This window comes from Arachis stenosperma, chromosome 1 (assembly GCF_014773155.1).
Source record: "Arachis stenosperma cultivar V10309 chromosome 1, arast.V10309.gnm1.PFL2, whole genome shotgun sequence".
In the NCBI taxonomy this organism is placed as follows: Eukaryota; Viridiplantae; Streptophyta; class Magnoliopsida; order Fabales; family Fabaceae; genus Arachis; species Arachis stenosperma.
This window is the reverse complement of record NC_080377.1, coordinates 87,955,699-87,973,638: the sequence shown is the minus strand read 5'-3', so window position 1 is coordinate 87,973,638 and position 17,940 is coordinate 87,955,699. Positions and strand designations below refer to the sequence as shown.

The window sequence follows — 17,940 nt, the reverse complement described above, 5'->3', positions numbered from 1 at the left end:
CATGTCACGCGTTCGCATCAAGCACACGCTCTTGTCATATTGCAGAACTCCAGTCGACGCGTACGCGTCAGGCACGCGCACGCGTCAATGCAATTTTCTCCATGTTGCACGCACGCGTGAGCCATGCGTGCGCGTCACTGCTCCCTGGTTATCTCCTTAGTTTCTTGTGTTCCTTCAATTTTTTGCAAGCTTCCTCTCCATCCTCTAACCCATTCCTGCCCTGTAATCTCTGAAAGCACTTAACACACATATCACGGCATCGAATGGTAATAAGAGAGGATTTAAACCTAGAAAATTTAAGGCCAAAAAAGCATGTTCTCAATCATAGCACAAAGTTAGGAAGGGAAAATGTAAAACCATACAAATAGTATGAAAAAGTGTGCAAAGGCTTGATAAAAACCACTCAAATTAGCACAAGATAAACCATAAAATAATGGTTTATCACGCATCGACGCGTATGCGTGTCCCACGCTTGCGCGTGGGTGACCCCCTCTTTTTTTTTAAACATGAGGAAAGGCAATTTTAACACAAACTTGGCAGGGATTCAAATAAGATAGTTCAGGAAAACATTCACAAATTCATGCAATACTCAAAATGAAGCATTTTCTTCAACATAACCAATTCAACCAAGCCAAGATTAATGAAATTCTCATGAATATCACAACAATTCAATAAAATCAAAAAAATTCTAGCACACCCAAACAAATTCAACAACATCAAGAAATCACAAAATTCACACAAGAACTTTAGAATGCAAGAATTTATCTACAAGGAAGATTTTACCATGGTGGGGTGTCTCCCACCTAGAACTTTTCTTTAACGTCCTTAAGTTGGACGGTCATGAGCTTAAGTTCCTCCTCCCTTGGGTGCATCCATAAGTAGGAACACCATCTTATCTTTATTGTTGGCCTTGGGAAGAGCGTCCTTCAAGGGTGAATGCTCACACTTGTCAATTTCACCATAATTAGGTGCCTTGTCTGCTTCAGGGTATGGAAGTTGTAGATCCTTCCCCTTTTCCTTGCTGAGTCTCCCTACACCCAAGTCTCCACTGACACTTATCTCATCATCACTTCCAGTTTTTTCTTCAACTATATCATCTTTAACAATGTCACAACCAAAAATTGAGTGAACTCCTAAAGGTTGCCTCATAGATTCCTCCAAATTGAACTGCACCACCTTCCCTTTAGCTTCAAATGAATAATCCCCTACAAATGCATCTAATTTAAACCGGGATGTCTTCAAGAATGGCCTCCCAAGTAAGATGGAGGATGTCCTATCCAAATTGATGGGAGGTGTTTCTAGGATATGAAAATCCACTGGAAAGATTAAGTCTTGAATTCTCACCAGCATGTTTTCAGCAACACCCACAACTGAGATTATACTCTTGTCCGCAAGCACAAACCTAGCTCCAGATCTCTTCAACAGTAGAAGGTTCAACTCCTCATAAATCGAGAGTGGCATGACGCTTACACATGCTCCTAAGTTGCACATACAAGATACTAAGCAAGCATCGAGATCACCATATTTTTCAGGAAAATCTTCCATCACAGAAGAAATAGAATTTCCTAGAGGATTCACCCCTAGTCCACCAATGTTCTCTTTATGAGTGCACACGTCCTTAAGGAACTTAGCATATTTCGAAACTTGATGTATGGCATCAAAAAGCGGAATAGTTACCTCAACATTCTTGAAGATTTGTACTATGTTGGGATCAAGCTCCTCATGCTTCTTGGCCTTCTTAGCTAACGTAAGGAAAGGTATAGGAATTTGTTCCTCTAAGGTAATCTTCCGCTTCAGTACCTTAGTCCTCAATTGTTCTTCTTCCTTCCGTGCAACTTCCTCCTCCTTTTCATCTTCATCAATCTCCATTGTGTCACCAGCTTCTACATTAGGAGCATCCTCCGCTAGCTTGACAGGCTCGTGCTCGACTTTCTTAAGAATTGTACCACTCCTCAAGGTGATTGTGTAACGACCCAATTTTCAGTACACCTAGGACACACCGGAAATTGAGTGCTACCAATTTGTCTTCCTAGTTATTATCTATTATTTATCATATGAGCCTGATTCGTTGTTAAAAGCGTAGTTAAATTGCGAGGTATATATATATATATTTTTTTTTGAAAACATTTGGATTAATAAACATAATCATTTATAATCAATTCACAAATAATAACAGATAAAACAGTTATAAACAACCACACATAAATACATTACAAGCAGTTAACAAGATTCAGTGATCCAGCCTTTGTTAGAGTATAGACCTTTAGTTAGAACACCCCTAGATATAACTAAATAATATCTATATACATATATATATATAGACAACATCCCAGGTCCTGACCTGTTCAAGAAGTCCCTAAGCTGGCACCCAGGCTAGCCTAGACTCTATACTCGCCTAGTCCCTCTAAACTACTAAAGCGAGGGAAAGTACATTCTAGGTCTTCAAAACTCAAGTCAGGTGGAACATCATCAAAAGGTAGAACATCATTTGTTACTCCTCTGCACGATCAGACATTGCCACATGACGTCTCTCTGGTACCTCATCAAGTAGCCACACAACGGGAGTCTCGTACACAGGATTCAGGTTAAAGTGCGCATACGAACGGGGTGCAGACGTTGGCTGGTCTCACAGTATATACATATACATAGATAAAGAGATTCACCCTAGACTCAGAAGACTACCTAGAGCGGAATTCTCTTTACGAACGGTCATCAGCGAACTACGGAAGGGTACTCATGCTTCCATTTGGAGGGGGAAGGGAGAGAGAAGGGGTAAGAACTGGGGAGTTCTTAGTAGGGCCGGGGTTATTAGTTACATTCGTTAATTTTGTCTTATTTAGCAGACTAATAGCAGAATATAGAGAAGTAGTAACAGAAGACAGATAAATAGAGAAAATAGAGAAAACAGAAAAAGATCGCAAACAGAAGAATACAAGAAAGTAAAACACAGACACAAACACGGAGAATAGAACACAAACAAAGAAAGCATACATTCATGCAACAATCATAATAGAGAAAATGCACAACCAAGTATGATGCATGTCTAGTCCTAGCGCAGGTAATGAGCTCATCTGTCGGTTACATACCCGCTCCCGACGTTACCCAGCAACCTCTGTCTGGATAAGGCTTTCCTGTTGGCAATATCCACTGCAAGCAACCTTTGTCTTGCAGGGTATCCACTACAAGCAACCTTTGTCTTGCAGGGCGAAACTTATTAGCCGATATACGCCCAACAGACTCACTGTAAGCAACCTCTGTCTTACAGGAGCAACAACATACTCACTGTAAGCAACCTCTGTCTTACAGGAGCCACAACACACTCACTGTAAGCAACCTCTGTCTTACAGGAGCACATTCATCTTGATACCTCTGTAAGCAACCTCTGTCTTACAGCAAAGCATTATAGCAAGGTATCCCAGGAAAGCGTTCTCAGTGGTCGTACCACCATCTATCTGACTGCCTCTCTGCAGCAGATTCTTACATAATCATTCTCATTATCATCATTCATTAACATTCTCATTATTCATTATCACTTTCACATTCTTATGCGGTACCTCTTTCTTCTGTATCCATATCACTCTTTTTCTCTTTATCTCTTTACTTTACTCTGATTTCTCTGCTTAACGTATGTATTTAAAGCTTATGTAAATTTCGGTATGAATAGTTATTCTGCCCCAAGTATAGGTTCATTAAGTCTATACTGAAACAGTTTAACTTTTCATATTATACCTAACCCTAGTCGCAACTCAAGGACTAACTATGTTGTTCTAGTTCGTTCACTAATTTTATCTATTTTTCTGTCATTAAAACTTTACAGACTTTTTCTTTGAGTCTTATCTTTTCTTCAACTTTTTATCTTTCTTTTATCTTTGCCTCACTAATATGTTCTTACCACTCCCTAAGTGTTTTATGAAGGTAATTATGAGATTCTGCACTTAAAGTTGTCTTTCTAAAGCTTTTACAGAAAACTGCCTTTTCTGCATTATTTTATTATTTTTATTAAAATAATATTTTTAATTAAATATTATTATTTAATATTTTATTATTATTTATTATTTTATTATTATATTTTCGAAAATTAACTTACCTTTTACTTTTAACCTTTAAAATTCACTTTTTACCACCCGTAACTTTTAATATTTCTACTTTTACCATCCTAACTTTCAGAAATTACTAAACAACCCCTTAAACACCAAAAATTTTACTTCCTTGCCCTTTTTAAGATCTAAGGCCTGTTCTTCATTGTTCTTCATCACACTCAAAGTGTTCTTCATGTTCTTCATAAATTCTTCAAATTCTTTCTCTATTTTTACCCGTTTTTCAGTCTTTTCAGTAACTGATTTTTACTACAATTCATAATAAATTAGCAGCCACTAAAACCCCATCTTTTCTACATGATTTCATCACAAATTGAACCTCAATTTAAGCCTAGGGTTTCGTTTTTCCAGCTGCTCCAAGAACATGAACATAAAGCTTGAATTTCATCAAATTTCATCAAAATTTCACCAAATTTTCACCAAGAATCAATCATATATGCAACCAATTTTTAGCACAGCCAATTTATACAACATTCACACAAATCAAACACAAATAATCAAGATTAATTTCGTGACACCCTACCTGGTTTTGCTGCTCCTAATTCAATCAAACTTTCAGGTGGTCCTTAAGCACTTTTTCCTCCTAAAACACATCAAGAAAACACATTTTTACCCATGTTTCCTTGAAACCGAATTGAAGAGGGAGGGAGACAGCCATCTCACCTTATTTTCAGCCTTGATAATTCACATGGTTATGTAGAGGAAGAAGAGAGGATCATTTTGGTGAAATCGGTGTTTTGATTTGAGTTTTAGTTCAGAAGAAATCAAGCTTTGAAGATTTATGAACCAAGAACTTTCTCTCCTTTTTCTCTTGGTGATTTTCGGCCACAATGAGCAAATGAGGCAGCCTTGGGGGTTTTCGGGGTGTAGGGTGAGTTGTGATTGGTTGGCTTGGAGGTGGATTAAAATAATATTAAAATATCTCTGGTGTATAACTACTAAAACTAGGTGTATCGGAACACTTGCAAAAACATCTCTAAAAATTATTTTCTGAGCTACTAGCATAAATGACACTAGTAACATATTTATTATGAGAATAAAACATGAATAATGAGGCCTTAGCATTGCTAAAGTCATCAGAGAGTGCTGGTGCTAAGCTGCACCAGTAAACTGTGAACCCGGTTAAACCGATTTTCTGTTTTTAACTAAAACTGACCAGGTAACCTTATAATATCATTCAAGAAACTTTTATTACTAATATAATGATAATATTACCCTATTATCTCTCTTCTCTCATGAATCGAGTCCAGTTCGTCAAACTGAGACTATCTACGAAAAACCGGATCTAAACTCCTAACCGATACGGTTCAAAAACTATGTTCTTCGTGTCCGCGTTATCGAGCTTGCCTTGGAAAAGGTTCTAGCTTAAGGATGACATAATGACAATGAGGATTGAGATACTTGTTGATATAAAAGAAGTGTTCCCTTTACTGATCTTCTGGCGAAATCCGTGCCTTCAGAAAATATCTCGCATACTCGAAAATCAGGGTTGTTACATTCTACCCTCCTAAAAGAAAATTTTGCCCTCAAAATTTCAGCCGCATGCAAGAATCCATCTTCAAGCGGTCTATTTCTTTCATGCCATCCTAACGAAGAGATTGGTCTGTTGCTGATAGCATCCAAATCTCACACATCCATAGCCATTAAGATCATAACAGCTATGAAAATAGCTGTGGCTCACGTCGATTCATCGTTCGGAGCTCAATTAAACCATGCCTATTCACAGTCATTGAGGTCTTATCCGCACCAAACAATCAACATTAAGGTGATCAGTCTTAATATCTCAAGTTTAGCACGAACATTCCCAAAATGAGCACTCATAGACATTCATGCCAAATGTATCTTAAAGTTACCCTAACAGCATGAGACACACAAGCAGAGTATGCAATGAAGCATAGTCAGTCCACTCCCCAGGCTCTATTGGGAACGAACTGCTCTGATACCAAATTGTAATGACCCAATTTTCAGTACGCCTAGGACACACCGGAAACTGAGTGCTACCAATTTGTCTTCCTAGTTATTATCTATTATTTATCATATGAGCCTGATTCGTTGTTAAAAGCGTAGTTAAATTGCGAGGTATATATATATATATTTTTTTTGAAAACATTTGGATTAATAAACATAATCATTTATAATCAATTCACAAATAATAACAGATAAAACAGTTATAAACAACCACACATAAATACATTACAAGCAGTTAACAAGATTCAGTGATCCAGCCTTTGTTAGAGTATAGACCTTTAGTTAGAACACCCCTAGATATAACTAAATAATATCTATATACATATATATATATAGACAACATCCCAGGTCCTGACCTGTTCAAGAAGTCCCTAAGCTGGCACCCAGGCTAGCCTAGACTCTATACTCGCCTAGTCCCTCTAAACTACTAAAGCGAGGGAAAGTACATTCTAGGTCTTCAAAACTCAAGTCAGGTGGAACATCATCAAAAGGTAGAACATCATTTGTTACTCCTCTGCACGATCAGACATTGCCACTTGACGTCTCTCTGGTACCTCATCAAGTAGCCACACAACGGGAGTCTCGTACACAGGATTCAGATTAAAGTGCGCATACGAACGGGGTGCAGACGTTGGCTGGTCTCACAGTATATACATATACATAGATAAAGAGATTCACCCTAGACTCAGAAGACTACCTAGAGCGGAATTCTCTTTACGAACGGTCATCAGCAAACTACGGAAGGGTACTCATGCTTCCATCTGGAGGGGGAAGGGAGAGAGAAGGGGTAAGAACTGGGGAGTTCTTAGTAGGGCCGGGGTTATTAGTTACATTTGTTAATTTTGTCTTATTTAGCAGACTAATAGCAGAATATAGAGAAGTAGTAACAGAAGACAGATAAATAGAGAAAATAGAGAAAACAGAAAAAGATCGCAAACAGAAGAATACAAGAAAGTAAAACACAGACACAAACACGGAGAATAGAACACAAACAAAGAAAGCATACATTCATGCAACAATCATAATAGAGAAAATGCACAACCAAGTATGATGCATGTCTAGTCCTAGCGCAGGTAATGAGCTCATCTGTCGGTTACATACCCGCTCCCGACGTTACCCAGCAACCTCTGTCTGGATAAGGCTTTCCTGTTGGCAATATCCACTGCAAGCAACCTTTGTCTTGCAGGGTATCCACTGCAAGCAACCTTTGTCTTGCAGGGCGAAACTTATTAGCCGATATATGCCCAACAGACTCACTGTAAGCAACCTCTGTCTTACAGGAGCAACAACATACTCACTGTAAGCAACCTCTGTCTTACAGGAGCCACAACACACTCACTGTAAGCAACCTCTGTCTTACAGGAGCACATTCATCTTGATACCTCTGTAAGCAACCTCTGTCTTACAGCAAAGCATTATAGCAAGGTATCCCAGGAAAGCGTTCTCAGTGGTCGTACCACCATCTATCTGACTGCCTCTCTGCAGCAGATTCTTACATAATCATTCTCATTATCATCATTCATTAACATTCTCATTATTCATTATCACTTTCACATTCTTATGCGGTACCTCTTTCTTCTGTATCCATATCACTCTTTTTCTCTTTATCTCTTTACTTTACTCTGATTTCTCTGCTTAACGTATGTATTTAAAGCTTATGTAAATTTCGGTATGAATAGTTATTCTGCCCCAAGTATAGGTTCATTAAGTCTATACTGAAACAGTTTAACTTTTCATATTATACCTAACCCTAGTCGCAACTCAAGGACTAACTATGTTGTTCTAGTTCGTTCACTAATTTTATCTGTTTTTCTGTCATTAAAACTTTACAGACTTTTTCTTTGAGTCTTATCTTTTCTTCAACTTTTTATCTTTCTTTTATCTTTGCCTCACTAATATGTTCTTACCACTCCCTAAGTGTTTTATGAAGGTAATTATGAGATTCTGCACTTAAAGTTGTCTTTCTAAAGCTTTTACAGAAAACTGCCTTTTCTGCATTATTTTATTATTTTTATTAAAATAATATTTTTAATTAAATATTATTATTTAATATTTTATTATTATTTATTATTTTATTATTATATTTTCGAAAATTAACTTACCTTTTACTTTTAACCTTTAAAATTCACTTTTTACCACCCGTAACTTTTAATATTTCTACTTTTACCATCCTAACTTTCATAAATTACTAAACAACCCCTTAAACACCAAAAATTTTACTTCCTTGCCCTTTTTAAGATCTAAGGCCTGTTCTTCATTGTTCTTCATCACACTCAAAGTGTTCTTCATGTTCTTCATAAATTCTTCAAATTCTTTCTCTGTTTTTACCCGTTTTTCAGTCTTTTCAGCAACCGATTTTTACTACAATTCATAATAAATTAGCAGCCACTAAAACCCCATCTTTTCTACATGATTTCATCACAAATTGAACCTCAATTTAAGCCTAGGGTTTCGTTTTTCCAGCTGCTCCAAGAACATGAACATAAAGCTTGAATTTCATCAAATTTCATCAAAATTTCACCAAATTTTCACCAAGAATCAATCATATATGCAACCAATTTTTAGCACAGCCAATTTATACAACATTCACACAAATCAAACACAAATAATCAAGATTAATTTCGTGACACCCTACCTGGTTTTGCTGCTCCTAATTCAATCAAACTTTCAGGTGGTCCTTAAGCACTTTTTCCTCCTAAAACACATCAAGAAAACACATTTTTACCCATGTTTCCTTGAAACCGAATTGAAGAGGGAGGGAGACAGCCATCTCACCTTATTTCCAGCCTTGATAATTCACATGGTTATGTAGAGGAAGAAGAGAGGATCATTTTGGTGAAATCGGTGTTTTGATTTGAGTTTTAGTTCAGAAGAAATCAAGCTTTGAAGATTTATGAACCAAGAACTTTCTCTCCTTTTTCTCTTGGTTATTTTCGGCCACAATGAGCAAATGAGGCAGCCTTGGGGGTTTTCGGGGTGTAGGGTGAGTTGTGATTGGTTGGCTTGGAGGTGGATTAAAATAATATTAAAATATCTCTGGTGTATAACTACTAAAACTATGTGTATCGGAACACTTGCAAAAACATCTCTAAAAATTATTTTCTGAGCTACTAGCATAAATGACACTAGTAACATATTTATTATGAGAATAAAACATGAATAATGAGGCCTTAGCATTGCTAAAGTCATCAGAGAGTGCTGGTGCTAAGCTGCACCAGTAAACCGTAAATCCGGTTAAACCGATTTTCTGTTTTTAACTAAAACTGACCAGGTAACCTTATAATATCATTCAAGAAACTTTTATTACTAATATAATGATAATATTACCCTATTATCTCTCTTCTCTCATGAATCGAGTCCAGTTCGTCAAACTGAGACTATCTACGAAAAACCGGATCTAAACTCCTAACCGATACGGTTCAAAAACTATGTTCTTCGTGTCCGCGTTATCGAGCTTGCCTTGGAAAAGGTTCTAGCTTAAGGATGACATAATGACAATGAGGATTGAGATACTTGTTGATATAAAAGAAGTGTTCCCTTTACTGATCTTCTGGCGAAATCCGTGCCTTCAGAAAATATCTCGCATACTCGAAAATCAGGGTTGTTACAGATTGAATTGATGCTACCTTTTAGCTTTGAGAGGGGTTGAGAAGGAAGGCTAGATGAGCTAGAGGCTTGGTTGGTGTTGGTGTTGTTGGTAGGAGGTAGGCACATCTTTGAGAGAAATACGGTTATGTTGGACAATTGAGCACTCATGTTACTGAATTGTGCTCTACTGTTCTCTTCATTTTTCTCCACCACAGCTCTAAGTATTTCTTACTCTTGTTGGAGTGCACAGTTTAAATCATCAACTTGGTTGGTGGAAGAAGAAGAAGGTTGATTAGATTGTTGTCTTTGGTGGGGTGCCTGGTATCTAGAATGATTATTTTAGTTTTGGTGAGGTTCTTGATGGTTATTGTTGTGGTATTGATTGGCTTGGTGGTTATTGTGGTAGTAAGAAAAAGAGTTGTTCCATCTTTGATTTTGATTGTTCCCTTGTGCATTATTCCTCCACCCTTGATTGGAATTATTACCATGAGGGTAGTTGTTTTGGCCTTGAGACTGATAAGGTGGACGGTTATGGCTCACATTGGCTACTGCGAGAGTCTAGTCCTCTTGTACTTGGTGGCATTGATCAGTGTAATGTGCGGTGCTAGAGCACAAGCCACATATTCTAGGGGGTGCCTCAATTTGAAGGACTTGAGGTGGGGCTTGAATCGCTTGGATGGAGTAGAATGCCTTTTGTTCCTTGCGCATCTCCGTTTTTGTTAATATTTTGCCACATGAATTGTTAAGTGACACAACACATATCAAAACAACACTGTTTCTCTTCATCTCTCCCTATTTGAAGCTCTCACCAATCATTGCTCAGACACTCTTTCTTTCCTTCTTCACACAAAATACAAAATATCAAACACACAAAGAGAGAAAAGGTAACATAGCTCTAATCAAAGAGAAGAACACAATGCTTTGATCAAAGGGTATGATTTTAAAATTCTACCTCTCCCTTCTGTTGCGGTTCTACACTTTGAATTGGAGGAAGTTGCCTTGAGCAACATCGGAGAAAGTCGTTGAATCGTCAGGATGGCATTTGAGGCACATGGTTGCATTTTAGAAAGAAGCCAATCTAAAAGTTATCTTCTTAGTCCAGAATGCATTTTGACCAATTCAAAGCCCAATCTGAGTTAAAGATATGGAAATCCAAGTAATAACTCCCCAATCTCTCAATCTTTCTCACTTTTATGATTTACAATCCACAACCTTACCTCCACCTCCAAGCTCCATGGCTCCATTTTCACTTCTCTCAATCTCTCACTTTTGTCTACCTTTAAACTTTGAAATCTGACCAAAATTACTGTCGGTTTTTCTGTTGCATCACTGTGTCAGTCTCTCTGGCTCTCTGTGTAATTGGTGTCACTATTGCTCCATGTTGCCATGTCGTTAATGTCACTAGTTAGTGGTCATAGCGCCAACCATGGCTTAGCATTGGTACCCTAAACCATGAAGAATGAGCGCAATCGCACTCTGCACAGTATCACCAATTATGGCTTCCTCATCCCTTCAAATGATTCATCTGAACTCCATTCTATTCTCTCTGACTATTGCGATATTTCATGCATTTTGAGAGAGAGGAAAAGAGAAACAGCACATTTTGACACAATATACCCTAATACCAAAAAATAACGTCATTTTATCATTGCTGATTTATCATTTAATGATACATGTGGAAAATGTTAATGGAAGGTGTTAAGTATTTGACGAATGGACAAACGAGATTAATGTTAAATCTTTAAGGGACTAATTTGATTAAAAAATCATTCAGGATAAAAATGACGATCGACTAATCTTTCAAGGACTAATTTGATCATTAACCTGTATATTCATACGATAATACATCTTGCTAGTCTAGAGATAATACTCTATTTGGTCTCTTAACTTACATGCAAGCTTCAATTTAGTCCATGAAGTTTCAATTGCCTCTATTTAGTCCTCAAACTTTATGAATGTGACTCACATTAGTCCCTAGGCTAATTTTTGATGCACAAATGGTAACAGAACACTGATGTAGACAGCTGAATTTCACATTAGACTCTTGATGCACCACTATTTCGTGGTACATCTTGTGCTTCATTGAGTGGATTTTATCCACTACTCTCACACTTATTCATAAAGTTCGCATGTTTTACATTTTCCTTCCTGATTTTGTGTTATGATTGAAAACATGCTTCTTTGGCCTTAAATTTGCTAGCTTTAATCCTCTCTTATTACCATTCGATGCCGTGATATGTATGCTAAGGGTTTTCAGGGATTACAGGGTAGGAATGACTTAGAGGATGGAAATAAAGCATGCAAAAGTAGAAGGAGCATAGGAATTAAAGGAGATAACCAGCGAGGAGCGACGCGTGTGCGTACCTGATGCGTGCGTGTACCTGACGCGTGCGCGTGATTTGGAGAATTGCACAGCGACGCATGCGCACCTGACGCATACGCGTGACACGCGAAGAAGACCATCGATGCGTACGCGTGACTGACACGTAAGCATGACATGCGCCACGTGCAGAAAATGTAGAAAACGCTGGAGGTGACTTCTGGGCTCCATTTTGGCCCAGTTCCAAGCCCAAAAACACAGAATAGAAGCTGCAGAGTGGGGGAATTATGAGGCATTTACACAACTTCCCATTATTCACAATTTAGGTTTTAGATGTAGTTTTCTAGAGAGAGAGACTCTCTCCTCTCTCTAGGTTTTAGGATTCTTATATTTAGCTATTTTCAATTTCAGATTTCTACTCTACTTTAATTTAGTTCTCTTCTACTCTTATTTATTCTAGCATTTTAGTTTATCCTCTTTTGGTGATTTACTTTATCTTCCCCATTTAGTTTATGAATTCTCATGTTAGATTTGATTTTTTATTTAATGCAATTTGAGGTATTTCATATTTATGATTGATTTCTTCGATTTATGTTATTGATGCCATCAATTGGTTGTTTGGATTTTATTATCTCTTATTGCTTTTCTGTGCTTTTGTGTTGTGCCTTCCAAGTGTTGAGTAATTAGTGACACTTGAGTTATCAAACTCCTTTGTTGATTGATAATTGAAAGTTGCTAGTTGATTCGGATTCCACTAAAGCTAGTCTTTCCTTAGGAGTTGACTAGGACTTGAGGAATCAAATTGATTCATCCACTTGACTTTCCTTCAAAATTAGAGGGTTAACTAAGTGGGAGCTGTTCGTTACCTAGAGACTTCGGTTCCTGGATAGGTCGGGTGCTTAGACACGGGGGAACGGATGAGACCCTGGATTGACGTAGAGCGAAGATTCGAATGTCGATAATGTCAGAGGAAGCATGTGGAGCGGGGAGGGGGTGGCCACCTGCAAGGACACTTCGACGAGCAAGTCAGTGTCCGTACGAGTTGGTAGCCAAATTAGGTAAAATGATGTGTACCTTGGGGGAGTGCTGACCTCTCCCCTTATATACCGTGCTGGGTGGGCCTAAAGGTGACCTGGCCCACTATCCAAGATACTTTGTGCTCCTCCTGCTCACGTGGAAAAGCGTTGGCAATCCTAACCGTTAGGTCGGGGATTCGGATCCAGTTCCGAGGACTCCGACCCGACCGTTTTAGCTAGGTGGTTTGGTCCACACAGGAAGCGTGGCCGTATGCTGCCCGGGTCGGGTATACGAGAGCCGACCCATCGGGTTCCTTTATTGTTGGTTTAGGTCTGGGCCGGAGGTGCTGCTCCAACCCGGCGAGTAGGTGGACTAGGCCTAGAGCGGTCCATAACAGGAGCAATGAACAATTCTCATCACAATTGATAAGGATAGCTAGGATAGGACTTCCAGTTCTCACACCTTGCCAAGAGCTTTTATAGTTGTTAGTTTGTTTCCTTTGCAATTTACTTTTCTTGTTTCCTATCTTAAAGCCCCAAAATATACAACTCATAACTAATAATAAATACACTTCCCTGCTATTCCTTTGAGAGACGACCCGAGGTTTGAATACTTCGGCTATTATTTTTAGGGGTTTGTTACTTGTGACAACCAAATTTTTTGTATGAAAAGATTTTAGTTGGTTTAGAAACTATACTTGTAACGAGAATTTATTGTAAAATTCTAGACCACACAAAAATTCGATCATCAAAATGGCGCCGTTACCGAGGAATTACAAACGTGTGCCTTATTATTGGTTATTGTAAATATTTGTTTTTTTATAGTTTACTTGTTTTTGTTAGTTTTAGGACTTTGTCGCTTATTTTTATTAGTTTTTGTTATTATTTTCTCTTACTACTATGAATTCTCACCCCTTTGGCTATGAGTTTAGTTCAAATTATGTTGTAGAAAATGGAAGCCATAATGGGAACATGCATCGAGGTTAGAACAATCAACGATGGGAGGAGCCACAAGGATTTAATCAACCCTCTTAGCAACAAACCCCTCCAATGCACTATGACCAACAACCATTCTATGATTCATACGAAGACAATAGTTATGGTGGACCCCCTTGTAGTTACTGATGATTAGATTTTTGAAGGTTTAGAATTTCACTAATGAAATCTCGTTGTAAAGTACAGTTTCTAAACCAACAATAACCCTTTCATACAAAAGATTGTTTGTCACTAAAACAAACCCCTAAATTTATAAACCGAAGTATTGAAACCTCGGGTCGTTCTCCCTAGGAATTACAATAAAGTGTCTTGTTATTGGTTGTGAGTTATATTTGGGGTTTTTGAGATTTTATACAAGAAATATAAATGACAAAGGAAATAAACTAATAACTAACAAAGCTCTTGGCAAGATATGAGATCTAGAAGTCCTATCCTAGTTATCCTCCTCAATTGTGATGAGAATTGTTCATTGCTCCCACTTAGCTAACCTCTAACCATGGAGGGAAGTCAAGTGGATGAATTAATTTGATTCCTCAAGTCCTAATCAACTCCTAGAGGAATGACTAGCTTTAGAGGCATTCAAATCAATTAGCAATCCCTAATTATCAATCAACAAAGGAATTAGATAACTCAAGAGTCACTAATCACTCTACCAAAGCCAAGAGGAACAAAATCTATACTAAAATCCAACCAAGCATTTCATCAAACACTTGGAAGGCACAAAAGAAAAGTATAGTAAATCACAACAAGAATGAATTCTAACTACAATTGAATACAAAGAATTAACAACAACAATCAAGGAAATCACAATTATCATTAATTACCTCAAATTGCATTATTGAAAGAAAATAAATGAACAACAATCTATCCAAAACAAAATGAAGAATTACAATTATTAAAGCATCTAACTAGAAAGATGAAGAGGAGAAGATTAAGATTTGATAAAGGAGAAGTGAATTAAAGCATGAATTAAACCTAGATCTAAGAAGAGAGATTAACCTAAACCTAATCCTAATTCTAGAGAGAAGTGAGAGCTTCTCTCTCTAAAACTAACTCTAAACTAATCCTAATTATGCTATATGATAGATTGATGCCTTCCCCTCAATCCTTGATCCTTTTATTCCTTTCTATCAGTAATTGGCGCCAAAATGGGTTCAGAAACCCTTCCAAATCGCCAGGCACGTGTTGCTTTAATGAAGTCATGTGCGGGCTTCGACGCGTGTGCACACGGTACGCGTGCGCGTCCCTGGCCGATTCTGCAATGTGCGCGCGGGCGCCTTGTGCGCGTGCGCGTGCTTGGCCGAGATCAATTCTTTGTCTTTTGTGCTTCTCTCCACTTGCATGCTTCCTTCCTTGCTTCTTTAATCCATGTCTAGCCTATTTCAACCTGAGATTACTAGCAAACACATCAAGTCATCTTATGGAATCAAAGAGGAATTAGAATTCATCAAAACAAGGCTTAAATGGCATGTTTTTACACTTAAGCACAAATACGGGAGAGATTACAAAATCATGCTGATTCATAGGTTAAATGCGAGAAAAGGTTATCAAAATACTCTAAATTCAATACAAGATAAACCCTAAAAATGGGGTTTATCAACCTCCCCACACTTAAACCTTAGCATGTCGTCATGCTAAAATAAGAAGGAACTAAGGGGTATGACATTTATTGAATACAACTAAACTATATGAGTCCTATCTAAATGCAACTACCTAAAGTAAATGCAAATGCTTAGTTCAACCAAATCAATTCCCAAGAGAACATGTGTAAGCACAAGAGCTAGGGCAATAGGAATTAAGTCCAAACCACAATTGTATTGAATCATCAAAAAGGGTTCAAACTTGCAAGAATATAAATAATATGGGTGAACACATGTAATTGAACTTTTGAACCCTCACCGGATGTGTATCCGCTCTATTGACTCAAGTGTTTAAGGGTTAATTCACTCAATTCTCCTCTAATCATGCTTTCCAAAATTTGATCTTCTTCTACAATCAACACTTATTCAATGCATGCATACATTCATCATGAGGTCTTTCATTTAGGTTGTAATGGGGTTAGGGTCAAGGTAGGATCATTTATGGTTAAGTGGACTAGAATTAGATCTTTGATTAGTATAGACTTTTCCACCTAACTATATAGTGACCTATACAAATTCAAACTATTCTAACTACCCATTCTTCACTTTTTCTTACATGTTCATGCATTCTATTCCTTGATTCATAACACTTATGCATTGATTCCTTTTTATTGACTTCACTTTGGGGCATTTTGTCCCCTTTTATTAATTTTTTTTTCTTCTCTTTTCATTTTTTTCTATATCCCCTTTTTTTCATTTTATTTTCCTCTTCTTTTTTTCTTTTCTTTTTATACTTTGTGCAAGGACATCAATTGCATAAGGTCTTATACATTCAATCAAGACATGAATATGTTCCCAATTCCTAAATATGAAAGTGTACTACCCTTTTTATCCCATCCAATGTTCCCACGCCTCACCAACTTTGAATAATAAACACTCTCACTAGCCTAAGCTAATCAAAGATCCCAACAAGGACTTTCCATTGGTTTTCCGCCTTGGGCTTGTAATGTGCTAAAATGAGAACAAGTTAGCTAAGCATAGGCTCAAAATTGGCTAACAATAGAGAGTAAAAGGTAGGTTATTTGGGTAAGTGGGCTAATAAAATAATGGCCTCAATCATACAAATGCATGAATACAAGAAATAAATGGATATATAAGTGGCTATAATCATAGATAGAGAACAATTTCACACAAGGATGGAAAATAAGTGGTTATAAAATGTAACCACATCAATTGGCTCAAGTCTCACAAGCTTGTGTTCTTAATTCAATACATGCTTCACAAAGTAAGAATTCAAGCAAGTTTCACCATAATTTTCTTCAATCAATTGGGTTGGTGCCCTATAATTAAATTTCTTGGGAAATCTCAATATTTGACTAAGCATTGTTGTGATTGAAAAATCTCAAAAATTTTCCTTAGTTTACCCTTTTCTTTTCACTTAAAACACTTTCTTATGCAAAAAGGGTGACAGGGTAACATGGTTTCTAATCACAACCACAAATTAAAAAAAAAAAAGATATACACAAGAGAATATGCAAAAATGTATAAAGAAAAATCCAACTAAAAGTATAAAATCTATCATCCAAAACACCTAAAAATATCCAAAAGCATCCAGAACATCTAAAACCCAAAATAAGTAGTAAAGGTATCCAAAACGAACTAAAATAGTAAGAGTATCCAAAATAAGCTCAAAATGCATCAAATATATACAAAAGGTATGCAAAGTAAGATAACTAGGAAAGTGGCCAAAATGTTCACCGGTCCTCTAATGATGCTACCGGTGACCTCCCCGCACTTAAGATCGAGCATCGTCCTCGATGCTAAACTGGAGGATCAGTGGAAGGTACAACGGTAGGTGCTGAATCTGTCTGAGGCTGTGGGGCCAGCTCCTCATGGTTCTGTGGAATCTCTGTGGTGTCAGGAGCGGCTGGAGGTGCATCCTGCTGAGTCGGCGCATCCGCATCCTCCTCCTGATGATCCTGCTCATCGGAGGCCGGAGAGTCTGGAAGTGGAGGTAACTCAGCGCCAAGGGAGAGGAGTGCCTGATCCATCCGATCCAGTCGGCGCCTGACATGGCGCCTCTCGCGCTCTAAGAACCGAAACAGACGCTGAACCAGTAGATAAGTCGGCTCAGGTGCTGAAGAAGGGGCTGTCGAAGAAGATGGAGTTGCTGCTGTAGAAGAGGACGGGGCTGCTGAAGGTCCGGCTGTCTGGTGCACGAAATTGCAATAACACTTTTGCAATCCCGCACAACTAACCAGCAAGTGCACTGGGTCGTCCAAGTAATACCTTGCGTGAGCAAGGGTCGAACCCACGGAGATTGTCGGCTTGAAGCAAGCTATGGTTATCTTGTAAATCTTAGTCAGGATATCAGA

At 37.9% G+C, this 17,940-nt stretch overlaps 1 protein-coding gene and 1 long non-coding RNA gene across 2 annotated transcripts; both read right to left on the bottom strand.

Annotated features, from left to right (window-relative positions):
* Positions 1–846: 846 nt before the first annotated feature.
* On the bottom strand, positions 847–1,869 carry LOC130981870 (uncharacterized). The gene has a single exon (XM_057905614.1). It carries the CDS (start codon positions 1,867–1,869, stop codon positions 847–849), a length of 1,023 nt encoding a protein of 340 aa, XP_057761597.1.
* Positions 1,870–6,813: 4,944 nt separating this feature from the next.
* Positions 6,814–8,929, bottom strand: LOC130934015 (uncharacterized). Its single transcript, XR_009067753.1, has 3 exons — positions 8,841–8,929; positions 8,701–8,760; positions 6,814–6,826 (listed from the first exon to the last, which is right to left on the bottom strand). It is a non-coding gene; the product is annotated as an uncharacterized LOC130934015 (long non-coding RNA).
* Positions 8,930–17,940: the final 9,011 nt, after the last annotated feature.

Excerpts from the sequence above, each read along its gene's own strand:
- LOC130981870 (XM_057905614.1), bottom strand. The coding sequence starts at position 1,869 with ATGGAGATTGATGAAGATGAAAAGGAGGAGGAAGTTGCACGGAAGGAA.